At 42.9% G+C, this 20,994-nt stretch overlaps 1 protein-coding gene across 3 annotated transcripts in view; it reads left to right on the top strand.

The window, feature by feature from the left end:
• Positions 1-20,994, top strand: part of HIRA (histone cell cycle regulator) — a 73,986-nt gene that overhangs the window by 33,930 nt on the left and 19,062 nt on the right. For all 3 annotated transcript variants that reach the window (XM_082667812.1, XM_082667813.1, XM_082667814.1), the window contains 4 exons: positions 469-554; positions 6,813-7,010; positions 8,657-8,818; positions 20,641-20,845. In XM_082667812.1, coding sequence (XP_082523938.1) covers positions 469-554; positions 6,813-7,010; positions 8,657-8,818; positions 20,641-20,845 — 651 coding nt within the window. The remainder of the gene's footprint in view (positions 1-468; positions 555-6,812; positions 7,011-8,656; positions 8,819-20,640; positions 20,846-20,994) is intronic.

Raw genomic sequence — 20,994 nt, 5'->3', positions numbered from 1 at the left:
GTTGGGAGCTAAAACCCTCTCCGGGAGCTTGTGCAGGGTGTCACACTCCCCAGGTGGTTCAGACACAGTGTGTGACAAACCCTGGGTTGTGAGCCTTCATTGAAAGAAAGTTTGAAATTGTGGCATAGAGACAGGGGTCTCATCTGTTAGCTCCCTTGTTTAGCCCCATGGCTGCTGGGTGCGTGTGGCTGGCCGGGCATGTGCTCACGGCTCCGGGAACCTGGCCAGGTGGGAATTGGAGATAGAAAGGAAGATGTTGGAGCTGGTTCACCTGGGAGCGTCTGTCCTTAATGCCTTACTGTCGAGCACACACCCTGATAAAAACGCTTATTCTTTGATGAGTGGCTTAGTTTAGTTGTATCTGAAAGGCCACAGAGGAGTTAGAATACATTTCATTAGGAGTCTTATTTGTTGGTATTTGGAGATTCAGAAATGTTTCCATTCCTTTATGTCTCTCTACTTTGCCAGAATCTTTTAAAGAAACAAGTTGAGACTCGGACGGCAGATGGTCGGAGGAGAATCACGCCTCTCTGCATAGCACAGCTGGACACCGGGTACTCGTTCACTCACCAAGCTTTCTGTGGCCTTCTCTGGGAGGTCTTCCTCTCTCCTTTTGCCAGGTAGCACTATCATAACCAGGACTTCACAGGCTCTTGGGCCAGCCTCACCCACAGAGTCTGGAAGTGAGTTGATTCCAGCTTCCCAGCATCCTCAAAGCCTTGCGCTACTGCAGAGCCCTGTGCACACCTGATGGTGGTGCAGCCAGGTGGGGAGGCTGGCCCTGCTTTGTTGAAGATACCAGGGAGAGAAAAGTCAGACTGATTTTTTTTTTTTTCTGTTTCTCTTTCCACTTTTATAGCCTTCTCTTTCTGATTAAGAAAGGAATATGTACACATTGTGGAAAACAGTAAAAGCACAAAGATACGATCACTGTTAACGTTTTGGTGTCCGTATCTCCTGTTTGTTCCTGTATCTTGACCTTGCATCCATTTTAATAACTCCTCTGAAGCATTGGTTTGCTGACGGTCCAGGTGCCCCACCTGTGAACGCACCATGATTTACTTAACCAGCCCCTTAACTGTGGACGTGTAGTTTGTACAGTGTTTTGTGACTGTAAATGAATCTCTGAGCACACCTGTGACTGTTCCCTCAGGACACTTCCCAGAAGTGGACTTGCTGGGTGGGGGGTAGATTTCCCTGATGGAGCAGAGAGGGACAGTGGATTCAGCTGGATTTGTCCTTGTCTTGGCATCTGTCATCAGGCTTGCTTTTGTATTGGTCATTCTCTCCAAAGTGAGGTATGTTGATTCAAAGGATGATAAGGCCCCATGTGAGAGGAATAGGCCAAACATCAAGATGACTCACTCTTTTCAGCCTGTCTACTCAGGGCACCACACACAGTAGTCCTCTGCATTTCCCAGTAGTTCCTCCATGAGCTGTTCCAAATCTTCCCTGAAGTCTGCAGAGACCTTCAGTCACGTGATGTGCTGATGGCCTCCTCATGTCAGGTGTGCAAGTGCCGAGGACCTGGAGGGAAGTGACCTGACCAGGTAGAGCCAAAATCAACTTCCAGACTCCTCCCATAGAGTGGTTTTCCCTTGATCAAACCTTTTTCCCATTATGAACCTATGCAGAGAATGCCACCTGCCCACCTTTATCAGGCCCAAGTGAAACCAAGTATGTGACAGTGCTTGAACATTTCAGAGCTTATGAGAATGAGGCTTGTAGAGGTGGTAGAAGTGGTGGTGGCACTTTTGTTCTGTGGATCCTTCCAGGCCTCACCTGGTGAGGAGGCAGAGGTGGTAGATGACTTCCTGCCTGGCCTTGAGCCAGCTTTCTGCCATGGGGCACATATTTCTGGCACTAGAACTTGATTCTTTTTTTCCTCTTGATTCCCATGTCAAAACAAGTAGCAATGGAAGAGGTAATTATTAGCTTATCTAATCAAGAAAGAAAAGAGAAGTTGCACATATTTAAAATAGACATAAATGGGAAATAATCAAAGATGAAGAATAAATCAAAAGGGTGAAAGACATCTTTGCTGAACTCTGCAAATAAATTTGAAAGTAAATTATTTGGGGGAAAAAAATTACGAAAATTGAAGAAAATCTGTACAGATGAATTATTATAGAAGAAATAGAGGACACTCTCAAACAGTTAACCTATCAAAGGCCACCAGAGTAAGACGGCTTGACAGGAAAATTCTAACAAACTTAAAGAACAGCTCATTCTAATACTATTGAAAATATTCTAGTGCTTTGAAAAAGAAGGAAAGCTTGCAAAATCTTTTTTTTTAATGAACACAATATTGAAATTTCATAATCAAAATGTGACAAAGATATAGTAAATTTCTGATCAATCTTATATCCAAATGTCAATGCAAAATCCTAAATAAAATCATCACAAACAGAATGTTACAATGTGTTAAAATGCTAATACACTATAAACAAGTAAAATTTATTTCAGGAAAGCGAGATGCTTCAAATGATTTGGGGAAACTTGATTTACTCCTACATGTCAGTAGATCAAAATAAATAAATTATATGATCATCTCTGTAGGTGCTTAAGAGGCATTTTTATTAAACCCAACATCATTGTTATTTAAAACTCAGTTAAATGGGAACAGATAGATGTTTGTTAAACTTGTTAAACTATCTTACTTCAAATTAAATTTAAGAATTGAACACATGTCTACACCTGTGACTGTAATTTAACATTGTTCTAGAGATCCCAGCTCCTATGGTTAGTTAAGAGAAAGAAGAAATTAGAAAGGAGGTGGTAAATGTGTCATTAGTCAAAGATGGTATAATCTGAAAGAGAATCAACTGGAAAAACCACCATAGACAGTAAAAGAAGACAGTGAGATGACTGGGTGCAACATAGCAAGATCAATTAGCACCAATTACCTTTAGAAGATGCAAAGGAAGAAATCACTTTCACAAATGTAGTACCTAGAATGTAACAAGAAATGGAGATCTTTATGAAGAAAAAATTTTAAAGTCTACTGAGATACCTAAAAGAAAATTCACAGAAATGCATACCATTTATTAGATAGGATGTCTCGGTATCATAAAGATGACAAATCTCCCTCAGCCTATAAATGTAACATGAGCCAATACAAATAACCATATGAGTTTTCAGCATCAGACAAACTGATTCTGAAGTTCTGTGAAAAAGTACATAGGAGTAGCTAAAATATTTCTGGAAAAGATTAATCAGGAAAGACTAGCCCCACTAGAAATTAAATCTTACAAGCTATAATAATTAAAATAGTGAGGTACTGACACATGAATAGAACAGTGGAATACAATAGAAAACTCAGAAATAGACTCAAATATCTATGAGAACTTTAAAGGTAATATTTTGCATCTGTGATGAATCATTACCTAATTCAATAAATGAAGTGAGGAAGTGATATTCTCTAGAAACAAAATTGAAGCCCTACAAGAATATTCAATGGAGAAAAGACAGTTTCTTCAGCAAGTGGTGTTGAGAAAGCTACACAGCCGCATGTAAATCAATGAAATTAGAACACTGCCTCACACCATATACAAAAATAACTCAAAATGGCTTAAAGACTTAAATATAAAACATGACACCATAAACTCCTAGAAGAGAACATAGGCAAAAATTCTCTGAGATAAATCGTACCAATGTTTTCTTCAGTCAGTCTCTCAAGGCAATAGAAATAAAAACAAGGGCTTCCCTGGTGGTGCAGTGGTTAAGAATCTGCCTGCCAATGCAAGGGACACGGGTTTGAGCCCTGGCCCGGGAAGATCCCACATGCCGCAGAGCAACTAAACCCATGTGCCACAACTACCGGGCCTGAGCTCTAGAGCCTGCAAGCGACAACTACTGAGCCCATGTGCCACAACTACTGAAGCCTGCACACGTAGAACCCGTGCTCCGCAACAAGAGAAGCCCACGCACCACAACGAAGAGCAACCCCCACTCACTGCAACTAGAGAAAGCCCGCACACAGCAACGAAGACCCAACACAGCCAAAAAAAATAATAAATTTATTTTTAAAAAGAAATAAAAACAAAAATAGATAAACGGAACCTAATCAAACTTACAAGCTTTTGTACAGCAAAGGAAATCAGGAACAAAATGAAAAGACAGCCTACAAACTGGGAGAAAATATTTGCAAATGATGTGACCGACAAGGGCTTAATTTCAAAAATACAGAAACAGCTTATGCAACTCAATAATAAAAAAAAAACCCAATCGTGGGCTTCCCTGGTGGCACAGTGGTTGAGAGTCCACCTGCCAGTGCAGGGGACATGGGTTCATACCCCGGTCCGGGCAGATCCCACATGCCGCAGGGCGGCTGGGCCCGTAAGCCATGGCCGCTGAGCCTGTGCGTCCGGAGCCTGTGCTCCGCAACGGGAGAGGCCACAACAACAAAAGCAACAAAAAAAAAACCCGATCGAAAAATGGGCAGAAGACCTAAACAGACATTTCTCCAAAGAAAACGTACAGATGGCCAACAGAGACATGAAAGGATGCTCAACACCAATCATTAGAGAAATGCAAATCAAAACTACAGTGAAGAACCACCTCGCACTGGTCAGGATGGCCATGATTAAAAAGTCTACAAGTAACAAATGCTGGAAAGGGAGAAAAGTGAACCCTCCTACACTGCTAATGGGAATGTAAATTGGTGCAGCCACTATGGAGAATAGTATGGAGGTTCTTCAAAAAACTAAAGTAGAGTTGCCATGTGATCCACCAATCCCACTCCTGGGTATATATCTGGAGAAAGCAATAATTCAAAAAGATATATGCACCCCAATGTTCATAGCACACTATTCACAGTAGCTGAGACATGGAAACAACCTAAATGTCCATCGACAGATGAATGGATAATGAGGATGTGGTTTATATACAATGGAATATTACTCAGCCATAAAAAAGAATGAAATAATGTCATTTGCAGGTACACGGATGAACCTAGCGATGGTCGTACTAAGTAAAGTAAGTCAGAAAGAGAAAGGCAAATACCATATGATATCACTTATATGTGGAATCTAAAATATGACACAAATGAACCTATCTACAAAACAGAAATAGATGCACAGAAATAGAGAGCGGACTTGTGGTTGCCAGCGGGTAGGTGGTGGGGGAGGGATGGATTGGGAGTTTGGGATTAGCAGATGCAAACTATTATATATAGGATGGATAAACAACAAGGTCCTACTGTGTAGCACAGGGAACTGTATTCAGAATCCTATGATAAACCGTAATGGAAGAGAATTGTGTGTGTGTGTGTGTGTGTAACTGAATCACCTTGCTGTACAGCAGAAATTAACACAACATTGTAAATCAACTATACTTCAATAAAATAAATTTAAAAAAACATTTGGAGCCCTATCTCACACATTAAAATTTTGCACAGCTCAGAAATTTTTCAGAGAACATTCTGAACATCTCAGAGATTTTTTTAATGTTTAACTTTTTTATTATTTAAAATTTTAGAATATTCCATAGAAGAATACTTTCATAATCTCAGAGGTAAAAAAAGTCTTCAAAACACAACATCCTGGGGAAAATATTTCCTGTCCATATAGGAATTTTTGAATATGTAAATAGGTCTTACAATCAATAATAAAGACCAATAACCAAATAGAACCATGGATGACAGATATGAACAAACAGCTCCCAAAAAAGGGAAATCAGATGTTTCTAGATGAAAAAATTTCAACCTTGCATCAAAATAATGGCAAATTAAAATTGTAGTAAGATACTATCTTTCATCTCTCAGATTATCAGGTATCAAGAAGTTGGTAAAGGGCTTCCCTGGTAGCGCAGTGGTTGAGAGTCCTCCTGCTGATTCAGGGGACACAGGTTCGTGCCCCGGTCCGGGAAGATCCCACATGCCACGGAACAGCTAGGCCCGTGAGCCATGGCTGCTGAGCCTGCGCGTCTGGAGCCTGTGCTCCGCAATAGGAGAGGCCACAACAGTGAGAGGCCCGCGTACCGCAAAAAAAAAAAAAAAAAAAGTTGATAAAACCGTTGATGAGGGTTTGGGGAAATAGGTACCCATGCACGGCTTGTGAGGTGAACCTCAAAGCAGGGCCCTTGAGAACTATTTATCCAAAATCATCGATGAACATTCCATTTGCTGCTGCAGTTCCTTCTAGGAATTTATCCCACGTAACGTATGAAACAAGTGGGATGACAGTTACAACAGCAGGCGTCTCTGTGTGTGCCCCGTGTCATGCGCTACAGGAAGTACGTTAGTCCAGACAGCGGCCTTGTGGGGAGGGTCCTGTCATCTCTTTTGCAGACATGGTGGCTGAGGTGCCCAAGGCCTCAGAGCCTGTGCATGGCTGAGCCATGATACCCAGGGCCCTCAGCCGGCACACTGCAGTGTTTGTTACAGAAACACTGGGAAACCGTCCAGCTGTTCCTCACGAGAGGCTGGTTGGGTAAACCATGGCACGTCCACGCTGCCCATAATGAAAGGGAGGCCCACTCTGTGCACTGTGTTTCCCCAGCCCCAAGACACATTTGCACATGGTAACACCTCTTGAGATCAGAGTGCATCTTATCAGTGACACCTGACAGTTATAATCAGTCACAGTTTTTTTCTTTCTTAGTGGTATATAAAGTACCAGTTCATCTTAGATCTAATTAAATGTCGTGTATGGAGTGATTTTAATTTCCTTTTTACTTTTCTGTAACTTACATAGAAATTCTGCCATGAAAATACATCGCCATTGGACCCAGAAAAAAATTTGCTTAGGATGTGTAAGTACTCAACATGGTGCTTGACGTCCAAGGCTGACTTTTCTCCTTCTCGACAACAGGGACTTCTCCACGGCCTTCTTCAACAGCATCCCGCTCTCGGGTTCCCTGGCAGGCACCATGCTCACCTCTCACAGCAGCCCGCAGCTGCTGCCGCTGGACTCCAGCACCCCCGTCCCCTTCGGCACCTCGAAGCCTTCCACAGAGCCTGTGGCGGCGACCGGCACCAGGCCTGCGGGTGATTCTGTCAGTAAGGACAGGTGAGTAGGTGCCAAGCTTGGTCCTGTACCTGGGCAAGTGCGGTTTGGACAGTTCCAGGGACACTTCGTGGCCTCTTCAGTAAAGAAAAGAGGCAGGTGCTTGGTTTCAGGTGAGGGCCTGCTCAGAAGGGAGCCTTGATCAGGAGAGTCTGATGATTAGGGCCCTGAGGACTTCATGTCCTGCGGGAAGATGCAGTCCCAGGATGGGAATACTAAGGATGGCAACTGGCCCGTGACACGTCACCTGTCACGGGGCCAGCCCACCTTCGGCCGGCCTGCTCATGTGCCACGGCACAGACTCCCCTTACACTCAGAATACATTTGCTCGGGGAGCCCATTGTCTTCACTGGCCATCACGTGGAAACCAAACTAGAAGTTTGAAAGGACCAGAGGAGCGTGACTAAGAGCCAAGAGCCATTTGCCCAGCGCCTGCTCTGAGTGACAAGCTGTGCCAGGCCCGACGTCTGCAGGGGTTGATTGGTGGGTCCTCGTCTCCGGGGAGGATCTAGGCTGGTAGGGGAAGAGGTAGCCACAGGGGTGCAGGGCTGATCCTCTGAGGGCCTTGGCAGGCAGGTCTCAGGAAGGCTTCTCAATTAGGCTGAGCCAGGGGATGGGGCTGGGGAGTAGGGGCAACAGCGAGAGCAGAGGCCTGGAGCCTGAAGAGTGGTGGGCGAGGGGAGGAAGGCTGGCTTCTCCCTGGAGTAGACACACAGGCGCTGGGACTTGCACCTTAGGAAACGACCAGCAGTGGGGCCCAAATTTAGCTGCTGCACTGGCACACAACTGACACTGTCAACGTGACCCTCCATCACCAGGGACAGAGCCGTGCATTATCACAGCTCCTGCCTCTGGTGTCATGGCTGTGGAGGCATGCACCAGGCTTCGAGTATCCCCTCTCCCTTGAGGGAAGAGAAGGGTATGGAGCAGCAAGACCAGTCAGGAAGCAGAGCATTGGGAGGAAGGGTGTCTGGGGAAGGACAGAACGCCAGGTTTGCAAAATGTTCAACAGTTGGCCGTGCAGGTCCCAGGAGAGGAGGGGAGGGTCATATAGGTGCCTGCGGGCATCTGGCCTGGGGTCCAGCGGCGGGGAGGGCAGTTAGCCCAGATGTGGGCAGAGGAGGCCCCGTGGCTTTGACCCAGCGTGTGGGATGTGCTGGGACAACGGAGCTGGCAAGCTCCAGCCTGAGCTCCCTTTCCTCTGTGGAGTCAGAGACACAGGGAGCACTTGGAGGAGAGCATAAAGGGTGTGTGATTGTCCCTGTGAGACCGTGGTCAGAGCTGGTGGTCAGAGCGGTTTGGGTTGAGCTGCTGTATTCAGGTTGTGGAGACAGAGCTCTATGGTGAGGAAAAGGGGGTTGTAGGAACCACTGTTGAGGCCTCGTGCTACCCCCAGAAGCTCTGAGAACACTAAAGTGGTACGGGTGTGAGTGCATTTGCTCACAGTCTTCTCAGAAAGCCAAACTCCCAGAACTTTAATATGTGAAGGTATTAAAGAAAGTTGGCAATAGTCGATTACGTCTTGAAATTATTTATGGAAGTTTGATATTTGTGCCCCATTCACTTGGCTCCAAGCCCCACAAATCCCGGACTCCCGGATCCTCAGTGGGTTGTGCTGATGTGGCCTTCCGTCTCCACCCCACCCCCAGCGTGAATGCGGCCTCTGCTCCTGCTGCACCGTCCCCCTCCATCCTCACAACCCCGTCCAAGATCGAACCTATGAAAGCGTTCGACTCCCGATTCACGGAGCGCTCCAAAGCCACGCCGGGGGCTCCTGCCTTGGCCGGTTTGACCCCGACAGCTATGGAAAGGTAGGTGATGGCTGTGTGGGGCCCCAGAGATGGGGAGGGTACAGACTTGGGCCAGCCGTGCCATGTCCGCCTTCCTATGAGGGTGCAGACTCCTGTCCCTCTGTATTCAGGAGCCACCACTCTGAGGAGAAAGGTGTGGCTGCCTCACGGAGCCATGGGGTGGGGGTGGGGGACCAAAGGGCAGAGGCACGAGGGCTGGTGGGTGCAGAGGCTGTGCTGAGATGGTCAGAGGGTGGGAGGCTCTGGTCCTGGCCTTCTGCTCAGACACTGACCAGGAGGTCGGGAGCTGAAATTAAAGTGATGGAGGGGAGGCCTCTGTGAGGTCCAACGGGCTTCTGAGCCCCTGCAGCATGTCCTCTGCACCTTCCTGAGTACAGGCAGCAGTCATGGGAGGGGCAGGAGTTCTCCTGAGGAGCCACACTGAGTGTTTCAGCCTCTGCTATTGACACAGAGCTTCTCTGCCTCCTGGGAGGGCCTCCTGCCGAGCCTGCTGTGGCACGGAGCTCACTGCCTGGTCCAGCAAGTCGAAGGCTGGGAGAGTCTGAGGGGGGGCCGGGCCACCTTCCTCCACACGGGCCAGGGCCTTGAGTGCCAACCTGGAGCTGTGACCCACTGCAAGGTGATTGGGCTCAGCGTTACCATTAGCCACATCAGGGACGTGGGCCAGAGCCTCTTGCAGGAACCACATGGCCAGACGGTGCCCAGTGGAGGGAGCATCTGGGATGAGACCTGTCCTTGCCATGGACGGTGTCTTCGAGCTAAAGCCACACTGTACTGTCCCCGGGGCTTCACCCATGTTCTCGAAACTGCTTGTCTGAGTGGGATTCGTCCTTGGAGAATAGGCCCCAGAAGCCAGCATGGGACAGCTATCCCTTCAGGTCAGCGGTGACTTTGGCGTGGGGTCTGCAGTGTGGTCACGTCTGTTTTATACAGGTGTTTCATGTGATCTTTTTACCCAGCAATTTTTCTGCCCATCAGTATAGAGGATCTGAAACCTCCTTGCTGCTAAACATTCTGAAATGCTGGATGAAACGTAACATGTCCCTAGAGTTGTGACTAGTTCACAAGAAAGTAAGTGAAGTCCCTAGGAGCCAAAATCTAAGAGTGAACAAAACAACCAGAGCAGTGGGTGTTAGGAGGTTACTGGCCTGGTGAACAAGGACCTTGAGTTTTAATGGCCACACAGATTTGAGACAGGGCCTTAGGCCTGAGCCACGTAGGGATTGGAACCTAAGACACTAGCATGAAGTCAAGCTGCTTAAAAAAGTGTACCTCCAGTGAGAGGGGGACTAGAAGAAACCTGACTGACAGCATAGGAACATGGCCAGAGCCTGGAATGTCTCAGCCTGCCCTCTGAGTTAGGAAAACAGTCTTTCCCTGAGGCTGTGTCACCACAGGCCTGCCCTCAAGTGGATTGGAGGTCACTTTAACACTACCTCTGTCATCTGGAAATCACCAAGCCAAGAACTGGACACAAAAGAAGATTCTAGTCTAATTAACACCCCAGAGGCACTTGGCAAAGCAAATATAAATCCATCCTGACCCCAGGGGGTACTGTGTTCCCATTAAAGAAACACTGCCTGAGATGACTCAGAATCCAAAGGAACAAAGCCCGTGAAGAAACCCTGATCATCCACGCGTGCCGGGAGCAGAAGGTGTAGACCTCTGTACCTCTGATGGTAGATTGTCAGATGGTGGCTGTAAAATAAACACGCGTAAGATGGTCAAAGACAAGAAAGATAAAGAAAACGTGAGGAAAGATTCGTAATCTATCCCATGTATAAAAATTAACTCAAAATGGATTGAAGAACTAAATGTAAGAGTTAAACTGTAAAACTCTTAGAAGAAAACATAGATGTGACCTTGGATTAGAAAACTGTTTCTTAGATGTGACACCTAAAACACAAGCAACTAAAGAACAAATAGAAAAATTGGGCATCATCAAAACTTAAAACTTTTGTGCTTCAAAGAGCACTGTCAGCAGAATGAAAGGACAACCTACTAAATGGGAGAAAATATTTGCAAATCACATCTGAGTGAAGAGCTCTTATAGCTCAACAGTAAAAAGAGTAATAACCCAGTTTTTAAATGGACAAAGGATTTAAATAGACATTTCTCCAAAGAAGATAAACTACCATAAGCACATAAAAAAACATTCAACATCATTAGTCGTCAGAGAAATGCAAACCAAAACTACAGTGAACTACCACTTCGCACCCACTAGGATCCGTGATCAGAAAGTCAGATAATAAGAAGTGTTAGTGAGGATGGGGAGAAATCAGGACCCTCGTAGATTCTGGTGGGATTGTAAAATGGTTCAGCTGATTTAGAGGACAATCTGGCGTTTCCATAAATGGTTAAAATAGAGTTACTGTCTGAGCCAACAATCCCACACCTAGGTAGATACCCAAGAGAATTGAAAACGTATTCATGTAAAAACTTGTACACAAAAGTTCATATCAGGGGACTTCCCTGGTGGTCCAGTGGTTAAGAATCCACCTTCCAATGCAGGGGACATGGGTTTGATCCCTTGTCGGGCAACTAAGATCCCACATGCTGCAGGGCAACTAAGCCTGAGTGCCGCAACTAGAGAGCCCATTTGCCGCAAATACTGAGCCTGCACACCACTAGAGAGAAGCCTGCATGCTGCAATGAAAGATCCACATGCCACAATGAAGACCCAATACAGCCAAAAAAAAAAGTTCATATACGTATTATTCATAATAGCAAAAAAGTGGAAATATCCCAAATGTCCGTCAATTGATGAATGGATTTTTAAAATGTGGTACATCCATACAGTATATCAATAATATTATTTGGCAATAAAAAGGAATGGAATGCTTATACATGCCACAACAGGGAAAAACCTTGACAACGTTATGCTAAGTGAAAGAAGCCAGTCACAAAGGACCACATGTTCTGTGATTCCATTTATATTTAATTCCGGAATAGGCAAATCCATGGAGACAGAAAGTAGATTAGTGGCTGCCAGGGCAGGATGGGGTGAGTGCTGATGGATACAAAGTTTCTTTTGGGGATTATGAAAGTGCTCAAGGCTTAGCGGTGATGATTGATGGCCTTATGAATATACTAAAAACTACTGAATTCTATACTTTAAAATGGTGACTTTTATAGTATGTGAATTATAGCTCAGTTAGAAATAATACACCATCAAAAAGACCAGATAGATTTGGAAATGAACCCGAAAATACTTTTGGAAAAGAAAAATAATCATTGCAATTGAAGAGTCAGCGGAGGGAATTCCCTGGCGGTCCAGTGGTTAGGACTCAGTACTTTCACTGCCAGGGGCCCAGGTTTCAATACCTGGTCGGGGAACTAAGATCCTGCAAGCCACGCGTCCAAAAAAAAAAACCTCAGTGGGCATATTTGACAGCAGAGGAGGCCCAGCTGAGGAGCGCATTTGATCTGAGGAAATGGCCTGGGTGCTGCAGAGGTGAAGAGGTGGAGCCCAAGGAGGAGTGTCTGGAGGGCAGAGGGTAGGGTCTGCGTGCACCTAACAGGAGTTCCCCAAAGAGGGCGGGCTGTGGGGCATTGGTCAAGAGGGAGTGGCCGATGTTTCATAGGCTTAAGCAAGTATTGAAATCTCAGTTTTGGAAATGGAGTGAGCTCTGAATAGCCAGAATAAAACACAATTTCCACCTTAGTGAAACCACAGGGCACCATAGCTAGGAATTCCTTCTGTTCACTGAGGGAAGATGTTCACCTTGTAGGTCTCCATGGCCCTTATCGTTGTCAGTTCCTAGCTCTCAGGGAGTGCAGACCCTGCTTTGAGAAGTGCAGAGGCTACCCCTTGAATCAGGCTGCTAGAGGGCAAAGTCTTGATGCATGACCTGGGCCCGATGCCACCAGGGATTGTCCCTCAGTAGCTGTGTTACCCACATCTCATAAGGCCTTTCAGCCACACATACAGCTCCAGCAGGAACTATAGAATAAGGGCTCATCAAGTTTGCCATTCTCAGCTTCTCCCTTGAAAAGGCAATGAATAAATAAAAGAATCAAAAACCCAAAAAAATAAGAAAGTGGCAGTTAGTGAGTATTCACTTAGGGCCAAGCTTCCTGCTTCTGAGGCAGCAGGAGGGTCTGGTATCAGGCACAGTAAGTTCACCTCCTGAACATCCCTCTTGCTTCAGCTGTTTATCCCTCCCTCTGTCCTTCCTGAATACCTGAAAACCACTGATATTTTTACTGTCTCTACAGTTTTGCCTTTCCTAGAATGTCATATAATTGGAAACATACTGTACCTAGCCTTTTCAAACGGGTGTCTTTTACTTAGTAATATCCATTTAAGGTTCTTCCATGCATTTTCATGGTTTGATAGCTTATTTCTTATTATTAACAGATCGTGTCCCATTTTATGGATGCACATAGTTTGTATGTACCACAGTTTAAGCATTCCCCCATTGAAGGACATCATGGTTTCTTCCATTTTTTGGCAATTATATATAGATGATGTATAAAAACTGCTGTCAGTACTCACATATAGGTTTTTGTGTGAATATATGTTTTCATCTCCACTGGGCAGATACCTAGGAGTGCAACTGCTGGTTGGTATGGTAAGACTAGGTTTAGCTTTGTAAGAAACTGCCAGACTGTCTTCCAAAATGACTGCAGTCCCACCAACAGTGAATGTGTTCATTTGATCCACATCCTTGTTGGCGTTTGGTATCATCAATTTTCTGGGTTTTAGCCGTTCTAATAAGTGTTTAGTGGTATCTTGTTTTAATTTTCAATTGCTGAATGACATATGATGCTGAACATCTTTTCATACACTTATCAGCCATCTCATCTTTGGTGAGTGCCTGTTCAGATCTTTGTTCATTTTTTTAAATTGGTTATTTCTTTTTATTTATTTATTTATTTGTTTGTTTTATTTATTTATTTTGGCTGTGTTGGGTCTTCATTGCTGCGCGTGGGCTTTCTCTAATTGCGGCAAGCGGGGGCTACTCTTCATTGCAGTGCGCGGGCTTCTCACTGCGGTGGCCTCTCTTAGCTGCAGAGCACGGGCTCCAGGCGCGTGGGCTTCAGCAGTTGCAGCACGTGGGCTCAGTAGTTGTGGCTCACGGGCTCCAGAGCACAGGCTCAGTAGTTGTGGCGCACGGGCCTAGCTGCTCCACAGCATGTGGCATCCTCCCGGACCAGGGATCGAACCCGTGTTCCCTGAACTGGCAGGTGGATTCTCAACCACTGTGCCACCAGGGAAGCCCTAATTGGTTATTTCTTACTGCTGAATTTTAAGAATTCTTTGTATATTTTAGATACAAGTCCTTTTTCAGGTAATGTGATTCACAGATATTTTCTCCCAGTCTTTGATTTGGCTTTCCATTCTCTTGACAGTGTCTTTCTCAGAGCAGAAATTTTTAATGTTAATGAAGTCCAACACATTAGATTTTTTTTTTTTTTCTATCATGGATCATGCTTTTGGTGTTGTAACAAAAACTCATTGCCAGGGCTTCCCTGGTGGCGCAGTGGTTGAGAGTCCGCCTGCCGATGCAGGGGACACGGGTTCGTGCCCTGGTCCGGGGGGATCCCACATGCCGCGGGGTGGCTGGGCCCGTGAGCCATGGCTGCTGAGCCTGCGCGTCTGGAGCCTGTGCTCCACAACGGGGGAGGCCACAACAGTAAGAGACCCGCGTACCGCAAAAAAAAAAAAAAAAAAAAAAAAAACTCATTGCCAAACCCAAGTTCACCTAGACTTCCTACTATGTTTTCTTCTGAGTTCTCATTTTATAGTTTTGCATTTTACACTTAGATCTATGATCCGTTTTGAGTTAATGTTTGTGAAAGATACACGGTCTGTGTCTAGATTTAGTATTTGCATGTGGACGTCCATTTGTGCCAGCACCATTTGTTGAAAGATTATTCTATGTCTTTGCCTTTATCAAAGATCAATTGACTACATTTGTTTAGATCTATTTTAGGGTCTTTTCCGTTTCATATAAACTTTAGAATAAGTTTGTTGATACTATAGTATAAGTTTCTGGGATTTTTGTTGGGATTCCATTGAATCTCTAGATCAAGTTAGGAAAAGTTGACATCTTAACAATATTGAGTCTTCCTATTCATGAACATAAAATATCTCAGTTTATTTAGATCTTTGATTTCTTTCATCAGAGTATTGTTTCCCTCATAGAATTTATACATATTTTGTTATATTTCTATCAAATTATTGCTCTTTTGGCACCAGTATAAGTGGTATTGTGTTTAGAATTTCAAATACCGCTTGTTCATTGCTGGTATATAGAAAAGCAGTTGACTTTTGTATGTTAACCTTGTATCTTGCAACCTTGGTATAATTGCTTATTAGTTACAGATTTTGTTGTTGTTGATTCTTTGGAATTTTCTACAATGACACAGTGTCATCACTGATGTTTTTATTCACTGAACACAGTTTTATTTTTCCTTCCCAATCTTTATACCTTTTATTTCCGTCTCTTGTCATACTGCATTAGCTAAGACTTCCAGTAAAATGTTAACAGTAAGGTTTTTTTGTGGTTATTCTTTATCAAGTTAAGTTCTCTATTTCTAGTTTGCTAAGTTTTTATCATTAATAGATGTTTGGTTTTGTCATATGCTTTTTCTGCATCAGTTGATATGGTCATAATGCTCTTCTTTAGTGTTGTTGGATGTGGTGGGTTACGTTAATTGATTTTTGAATGTTAAATCAGTATGCCTACCTGGAATAAATCCCATTTGGTCATGGTGTATAATTCGTTTTATACATTGTTGGATTCAATTTGCTAATATTTTATTGAGGATTTTTGAATCTTTGTTCATGAGAGATATTGGTCTGTAGTTCTTCTTTCTTGTAATCTGGTTTGGATATTAGGGTAATGCTGGCCTCATAGGAGTTAGGATTTATTTCCTGTACTTCTGTTTTCTGGAACAGATTGTGGAGAATTGGTATAATTTCTTTCTTAAATGTTTGATAGAATTCACCAGTAAAACTGTCTGGGTCTGGTGCTTTCTTTCTTGGAAGATTATTAATTGTTGGTTAATTTCTTTAATAGATACAGGTCTATTCAGATTTATTTTTCCTTGTGTGAGTTTTGTGGATTTCTTTTTCAAAGAACTGGTCCATTTTAACTAACTTATCAAATATATGGGTATAAAGTTGTTCATAATATTCCTTTATGATCCTTTTAATGTCCATGGATGGGATCAGTAGTGAGGGCCCCCTTTCATTTCTTTCTTTTTTTATTGATGTGTAGTTGATTTACAATATTGTGTTAGTCTCACACAATATATTTTGTGTAGCAAAATCATTCAGTTATATATTTTTCAGATTATTTTCCATTATAGGTTATTACAAGATATTGAATATGGATCCTTGTGCTATACAGTAAATCCTTGTTGCTTACCTCCCCTTTCATTTCTTTATTTTTATATAAATTATTATTTTTTTTTTTTTTGGCTGCATTGGGTCTTTGTTGCTGCACGCGGGCTTTCTCTAGTTGCAGTGAGCAGGGGCTACTCTTTGTTGAGGTGCGCAGGCTTCTCATTGCAGTGGCTTCTCATTGTGGAGCACGGGCTCTAGAGCACAGGCTCAGTAGTTGTGGTGCGCAGGCTTAGTTGCTCCGCAGCATGTGGAATCTTCCTGGACCAGGGCTTGAACCTGTGTCCCGGCATTGGCAGGCGGATTCTTAACCACTGCACCACGAGGGAAGTCCCTCCCCTTTCATTTCTGATATTAGTAATTTGTGTCTTCTCTCTCCTTTTCTGATTAGCCTCACTATAAGTTTATCAATTTTATTGATCTTTTCAAAGAACTGGCTTTTTATTTCATTGATTTTTCTCTATTTTCCCTTTTCAATTTCATTGATTTATGCTCTAATTTTTACTATTTACTTTATTCTGCTTGCTTTACATTATTTTGCTTATTATTGCATTAATATTACTGCATTATTATTTTTATTTAATATTATTTTATTTTTTATTATTAATTTTCTACTGCTTGCTCATCTTTTTCTAGTTCCTAAAGGTGAAGTTATTTCAGGTCTTTCTTTTTTTCTAATTTATGCATTCTCTGCAATAAGTTTCCCTCTAAGCACTGCTTTCACTGTATCCCATAAAGTTTGACATTGTATTTTCATTTTAATTTAATTCAATATTTTAAAATTTCTTTTGAGACTTTTTCTCTGATCCATGTGTTATTTAGAAATGTTGTTTAATCATGAAAGATGTGTGTTTTCTGACTTTCTGTTATTGATGTCTACTTTAATTCTGTTGTGGTCTTGAAGCATACTTTGTATGATTTCTGTTCTTTTATATTTGTTAGAGTATATTTTATGACCCAGAATATGGTCTATACTAGTGAATATTCCATGTGATCTTGAGAATAATGTATATTCTGCTATTGATAAATGAAGTATTTTTTAAATGTCAATTAAATACAATGAATGATGGTACTGTTCAATTAATTATGTCCTCATTGATTTTCTGTCTGCTGGATCTGTTGATTACTGATAGAGGTATATGGAAATCTCCAGCTATAATAGTGGACTTGTCTAGTTCTTCTTCCAGTTCTATCAGTTTTTCCACATGTATTTTGACACACTCTGTTGTTAGATGTATGCATATTAAGGATTGCTATGTCTTCTTGGAAAATCGACCCTCTTATCATCATATAATGCCTGTCTTTATTCTTGATAATTTTCCTTACTCTGATGACTGCTTTGTCTGAGATTAATACAGCTACTCCAGCTTTCTTTTAATTAGTGTTAGTGTGGCATGTCCCTCTCCATCCCTTTTTTTAAAGAGTAGACTTATTTTTTTTGAACAGTTTAAGGTTCACAGCAAAATCGTACAGAAAGTACAGAGAGTTCTCATATACCCCTCTGCCTTAACTATTGACATCCCACATCTGAGTGATACATTGGTTACAACCAATAAAATTACACAGACACATCATTATCACCCAAAGTCTATAGTTTACATTAAGTGTTCACCTTTGGTGTTGTGCATTCTGTGGGTTTGGACAGTGTATAAGGACATGCATCTACCACCATAATGGTATCATACAAAATAGTTTCACTGACCTAACAATCCTCTGCACTCTGCCTGTTCATCCCTCTCTCCTCCCAACCGCTGGCAATAACTGATATTTTTTTTACTATTTCCATAGTTTTTTGTTTTCCAGAATGTCATATAGTTGGAACCAGCCTTTACTTTTAATTTATGTGTCTTTATATTTAAGCTGAGTTTCTTGTAGACAACATATATGTGGGTTTTCTTTTTCATTCTTTTTGTCAGTTTCTTTTAATTGGTATATTTGGAATATTTGTATTTAAAGTGATTATTGATATAGTGAATTAATATCTACCATATTCTTAACGATTTTGGTCTCCCCCTTTTTCTTCTGCCTTCTCTGGTTTTAATTGAGCATGTTTTTGGTATGATTCCATTTTCTCTCTCTTATATTATCTCTTAGCATTATCTAAGAATATCTTAGATAGTAAGATAATGTGTCTCTTCCATTGTCTCTCTTAGCATGTCAACTGTACTGCTTTTTAAATTTTTTTTAGTGGTTGCCCTACAGTTTGAAATAAGCATTTATAACTAAATACACTTTCAAATAATGTTATAATGCTGAAGAGTAGTGCAGGTGCCTGTTAACAAAGTATTCCCAATTCTTTCTTTCCAAGACATATAACATTGCTACTGTTTATTTATTTCACTTATCATCCAATACATTGTTGCTGTTACTAGTTTGAACAAAAAGTTATCTTTTACTTGTGTGTGTGTGTGTGTGTGTGTGTGTGTGTGCGCGCGCGCGTGTGTGTGGCCTGTGGATTTTAGTTCCCCGACCAGGGATTTTTTTTATAATATGATTATGTTCTATTTTTTATTTCTTATTTAGAGAATGTGATTTGTTCTTTTTTTAAATTAATTAATTAATTAATTTTGGCTGCACTGGGTCTTTGTTACGGTACTCGGGCTTCTCTAGTTGCAGTGCTTGAGCTCTAGAGCTCACGGGCTCAGTAGTTGTGGCACATGTGCTTATTGTGGTATGTGGGATCTTAGTTCCCCAACCAGGGATCAAACCCAGACCCCCTGCATTGGGAGCAAAGAGTCCTAACCACTGGACTGCCAGAGAATTCCCAAAAAGTTATCTTTTAATTAAGAATAAGACAAATAAAATTCTTACAGTACTTATTCTTTCTCTAGCACTTTCTTCATGCAGATCTGAGTTTTTGACCTGTATCATTTTCCTTCTCTCTGAAGAACTTCTTTTAACATTTCTTGCAAGGCAGTTCTGCTGGCAACACATTTCCTCTAGTGTCTTTTTGTTGTTTTTGTCTGAGAAAACCTTTATTTCTCTTTCATTTTTTGAGATATAATTTCAGTGGGTACAGAATTCTAGGTTGGTGGGTTTGTTTTTAACACCTTATATGTTTCACTTAAGTCAGTTTTTGCTTGAACGGTTTCTGAAGAGAGGTCTGTTGTAACCTTTATTCTGTCCCTTATTAGCTGAAGTGTATTTTTCCCTCTGCTTCTCTCAAGAGTTTCTGTTTGTCTTTGGTTTGCTGCAGTTTATGTTATGTGTAGGTAGGTGTGGATTTTTTGATATTTATTCTACTTAGTGTTCTCTGAGCAGCTGAGATCTGTGGTTTGGTATCTTTCATTAATTTTGAAAAAGTCTTAGCTATTATTATTATTAAATTCTCTCTGCTTATATGATCCATCTGTTCTTGTGTGTAGTCCTGATTTTTCCATTAGAGCCCTTAACATATTAATAAGTTATTTAAAAATCCTGGCCTCATAATTCCAAAATTGCTGCCATGTCTGACTCTGGTTCTGATCCTGCTTCATCTCGAGACTGTTTCATTTTGGGTTTTTGTTTGATTTTGTTTTGTTTTGCCTTTTATTGTGTCTTGTAATTTTTGTTGAAACCTGGACATAATGTACTAAGTAATAGGAACTGGGGGTAAAAGGTCTTTAATGTGAGGTTTTGTTTACCTGGTAAGAATTAGGTCTTATTTACTGTCTCCTGAAGCTGCAGGTGTTAGAGGCTTCCATTTCTTCTGGTGTCTTTGCTTTTCTCTCCCTGTTTTCCTTGAGTTTCCCTAGAAACTCCTTGTTAAATGGAGTCTGTGTCTTGCAGTTCTCTTAGTTGTGATCTAGTGTTCTTATTACACAGGGGCCCTGTTGATTTTGTGGGGTATTGGGGAGGAGAAGCACTCTCTAGTCTCATGATTGTCTCCTGTGTTGTTGTTGGGCCAGAGTCCCTGGCCTATGACCTTCAAGAGAGTTTCTTAGTGCGTGTGGAGGGGGGCTAGGCTGGAGTTGGTTGATTGCCCTGCCCCCAGGTCACATCATACTCAGTAAAGTAGTTTTCCTTGGGGGAAGGCTTTTGTTAAGGAGAACAGGACTCTGGGTATGTTTCAGAGTGGTTGCTTTCCCCTTCCTCAGCCCAAAGCATATGGGAGGAGCCCTCCATTCCTGATCTCCACCCATGACAACTGGTGGAGCTCCTGGAGATAAAACTAACGCAAGTGTGGGTGCCCTCCTCCCTCCCTGGTGGGGGCTCCAGTCGGTTTTATGTCTTCGCCTTGTCTCCAGTTGTCAGGGCAGCTGTTTCTCTGGTGGGTCTAAGAAGAGTTGTTGGTATACAGGTTTTCAGTTTTCCTCTTATTTTAAGAGTGAGAATGACGACTCCCAAGCAGTTTGCATCTTAGAGCAGAAACCGGAAGTCCTCTCCTACTTTTTTAATTTATTAACTTTTGGGGATGAGTATGGATTTTATTGATTATCATGAAACTGGTAGTCCTGTGGAAAAGCCACGGGTGTCTGTGTTTGTGCAGGTTGAAAGAGCAGAGCCTTGTGAAGGAGCTGCGGCCCCGGGATGTCCTGGAGAGCAGCAGTGACAGCGACGAGAAGGTCCCTGTGGCCAAGCCCTCCTCACTCTCCAAGCGGAAGCTGGAGCTCGAGGTGGAAACGGTGGAGAAGAAGAAGAAAGGGCGGCCTCGGAAGGACTCGCGGCTCATGCCCATGTCCCTGTCTGTGCAGGTGAGGCTGGCGGGCCGGTGCTGCCTCCGGCCCACCTCCTGAGCTCGGTGTGGGAGCCTGCATATGCCCTGGGGAAGAAGGGGGGCCCCGCGTGCCTCATCGGTGTGGGGAGAGCTGGCGTGGACACGTATACTTCCAGAACTGCCCCG

This window comes from Grampus griseus (assembly GCF_964374135.1).
Source record: "Grampus griseus genome assembly, chromosome: 12".
In the NCBI taxonomy this organism is placed as follows: Eukaryota; Metazoa; Chordata; class Mammalia; order Artiodactyla; family Delphinidae; genus Grampus; species Grampus griseus.
This window is presented reverse-complemented; position numbering and strand designations above follow the sequence as displayed.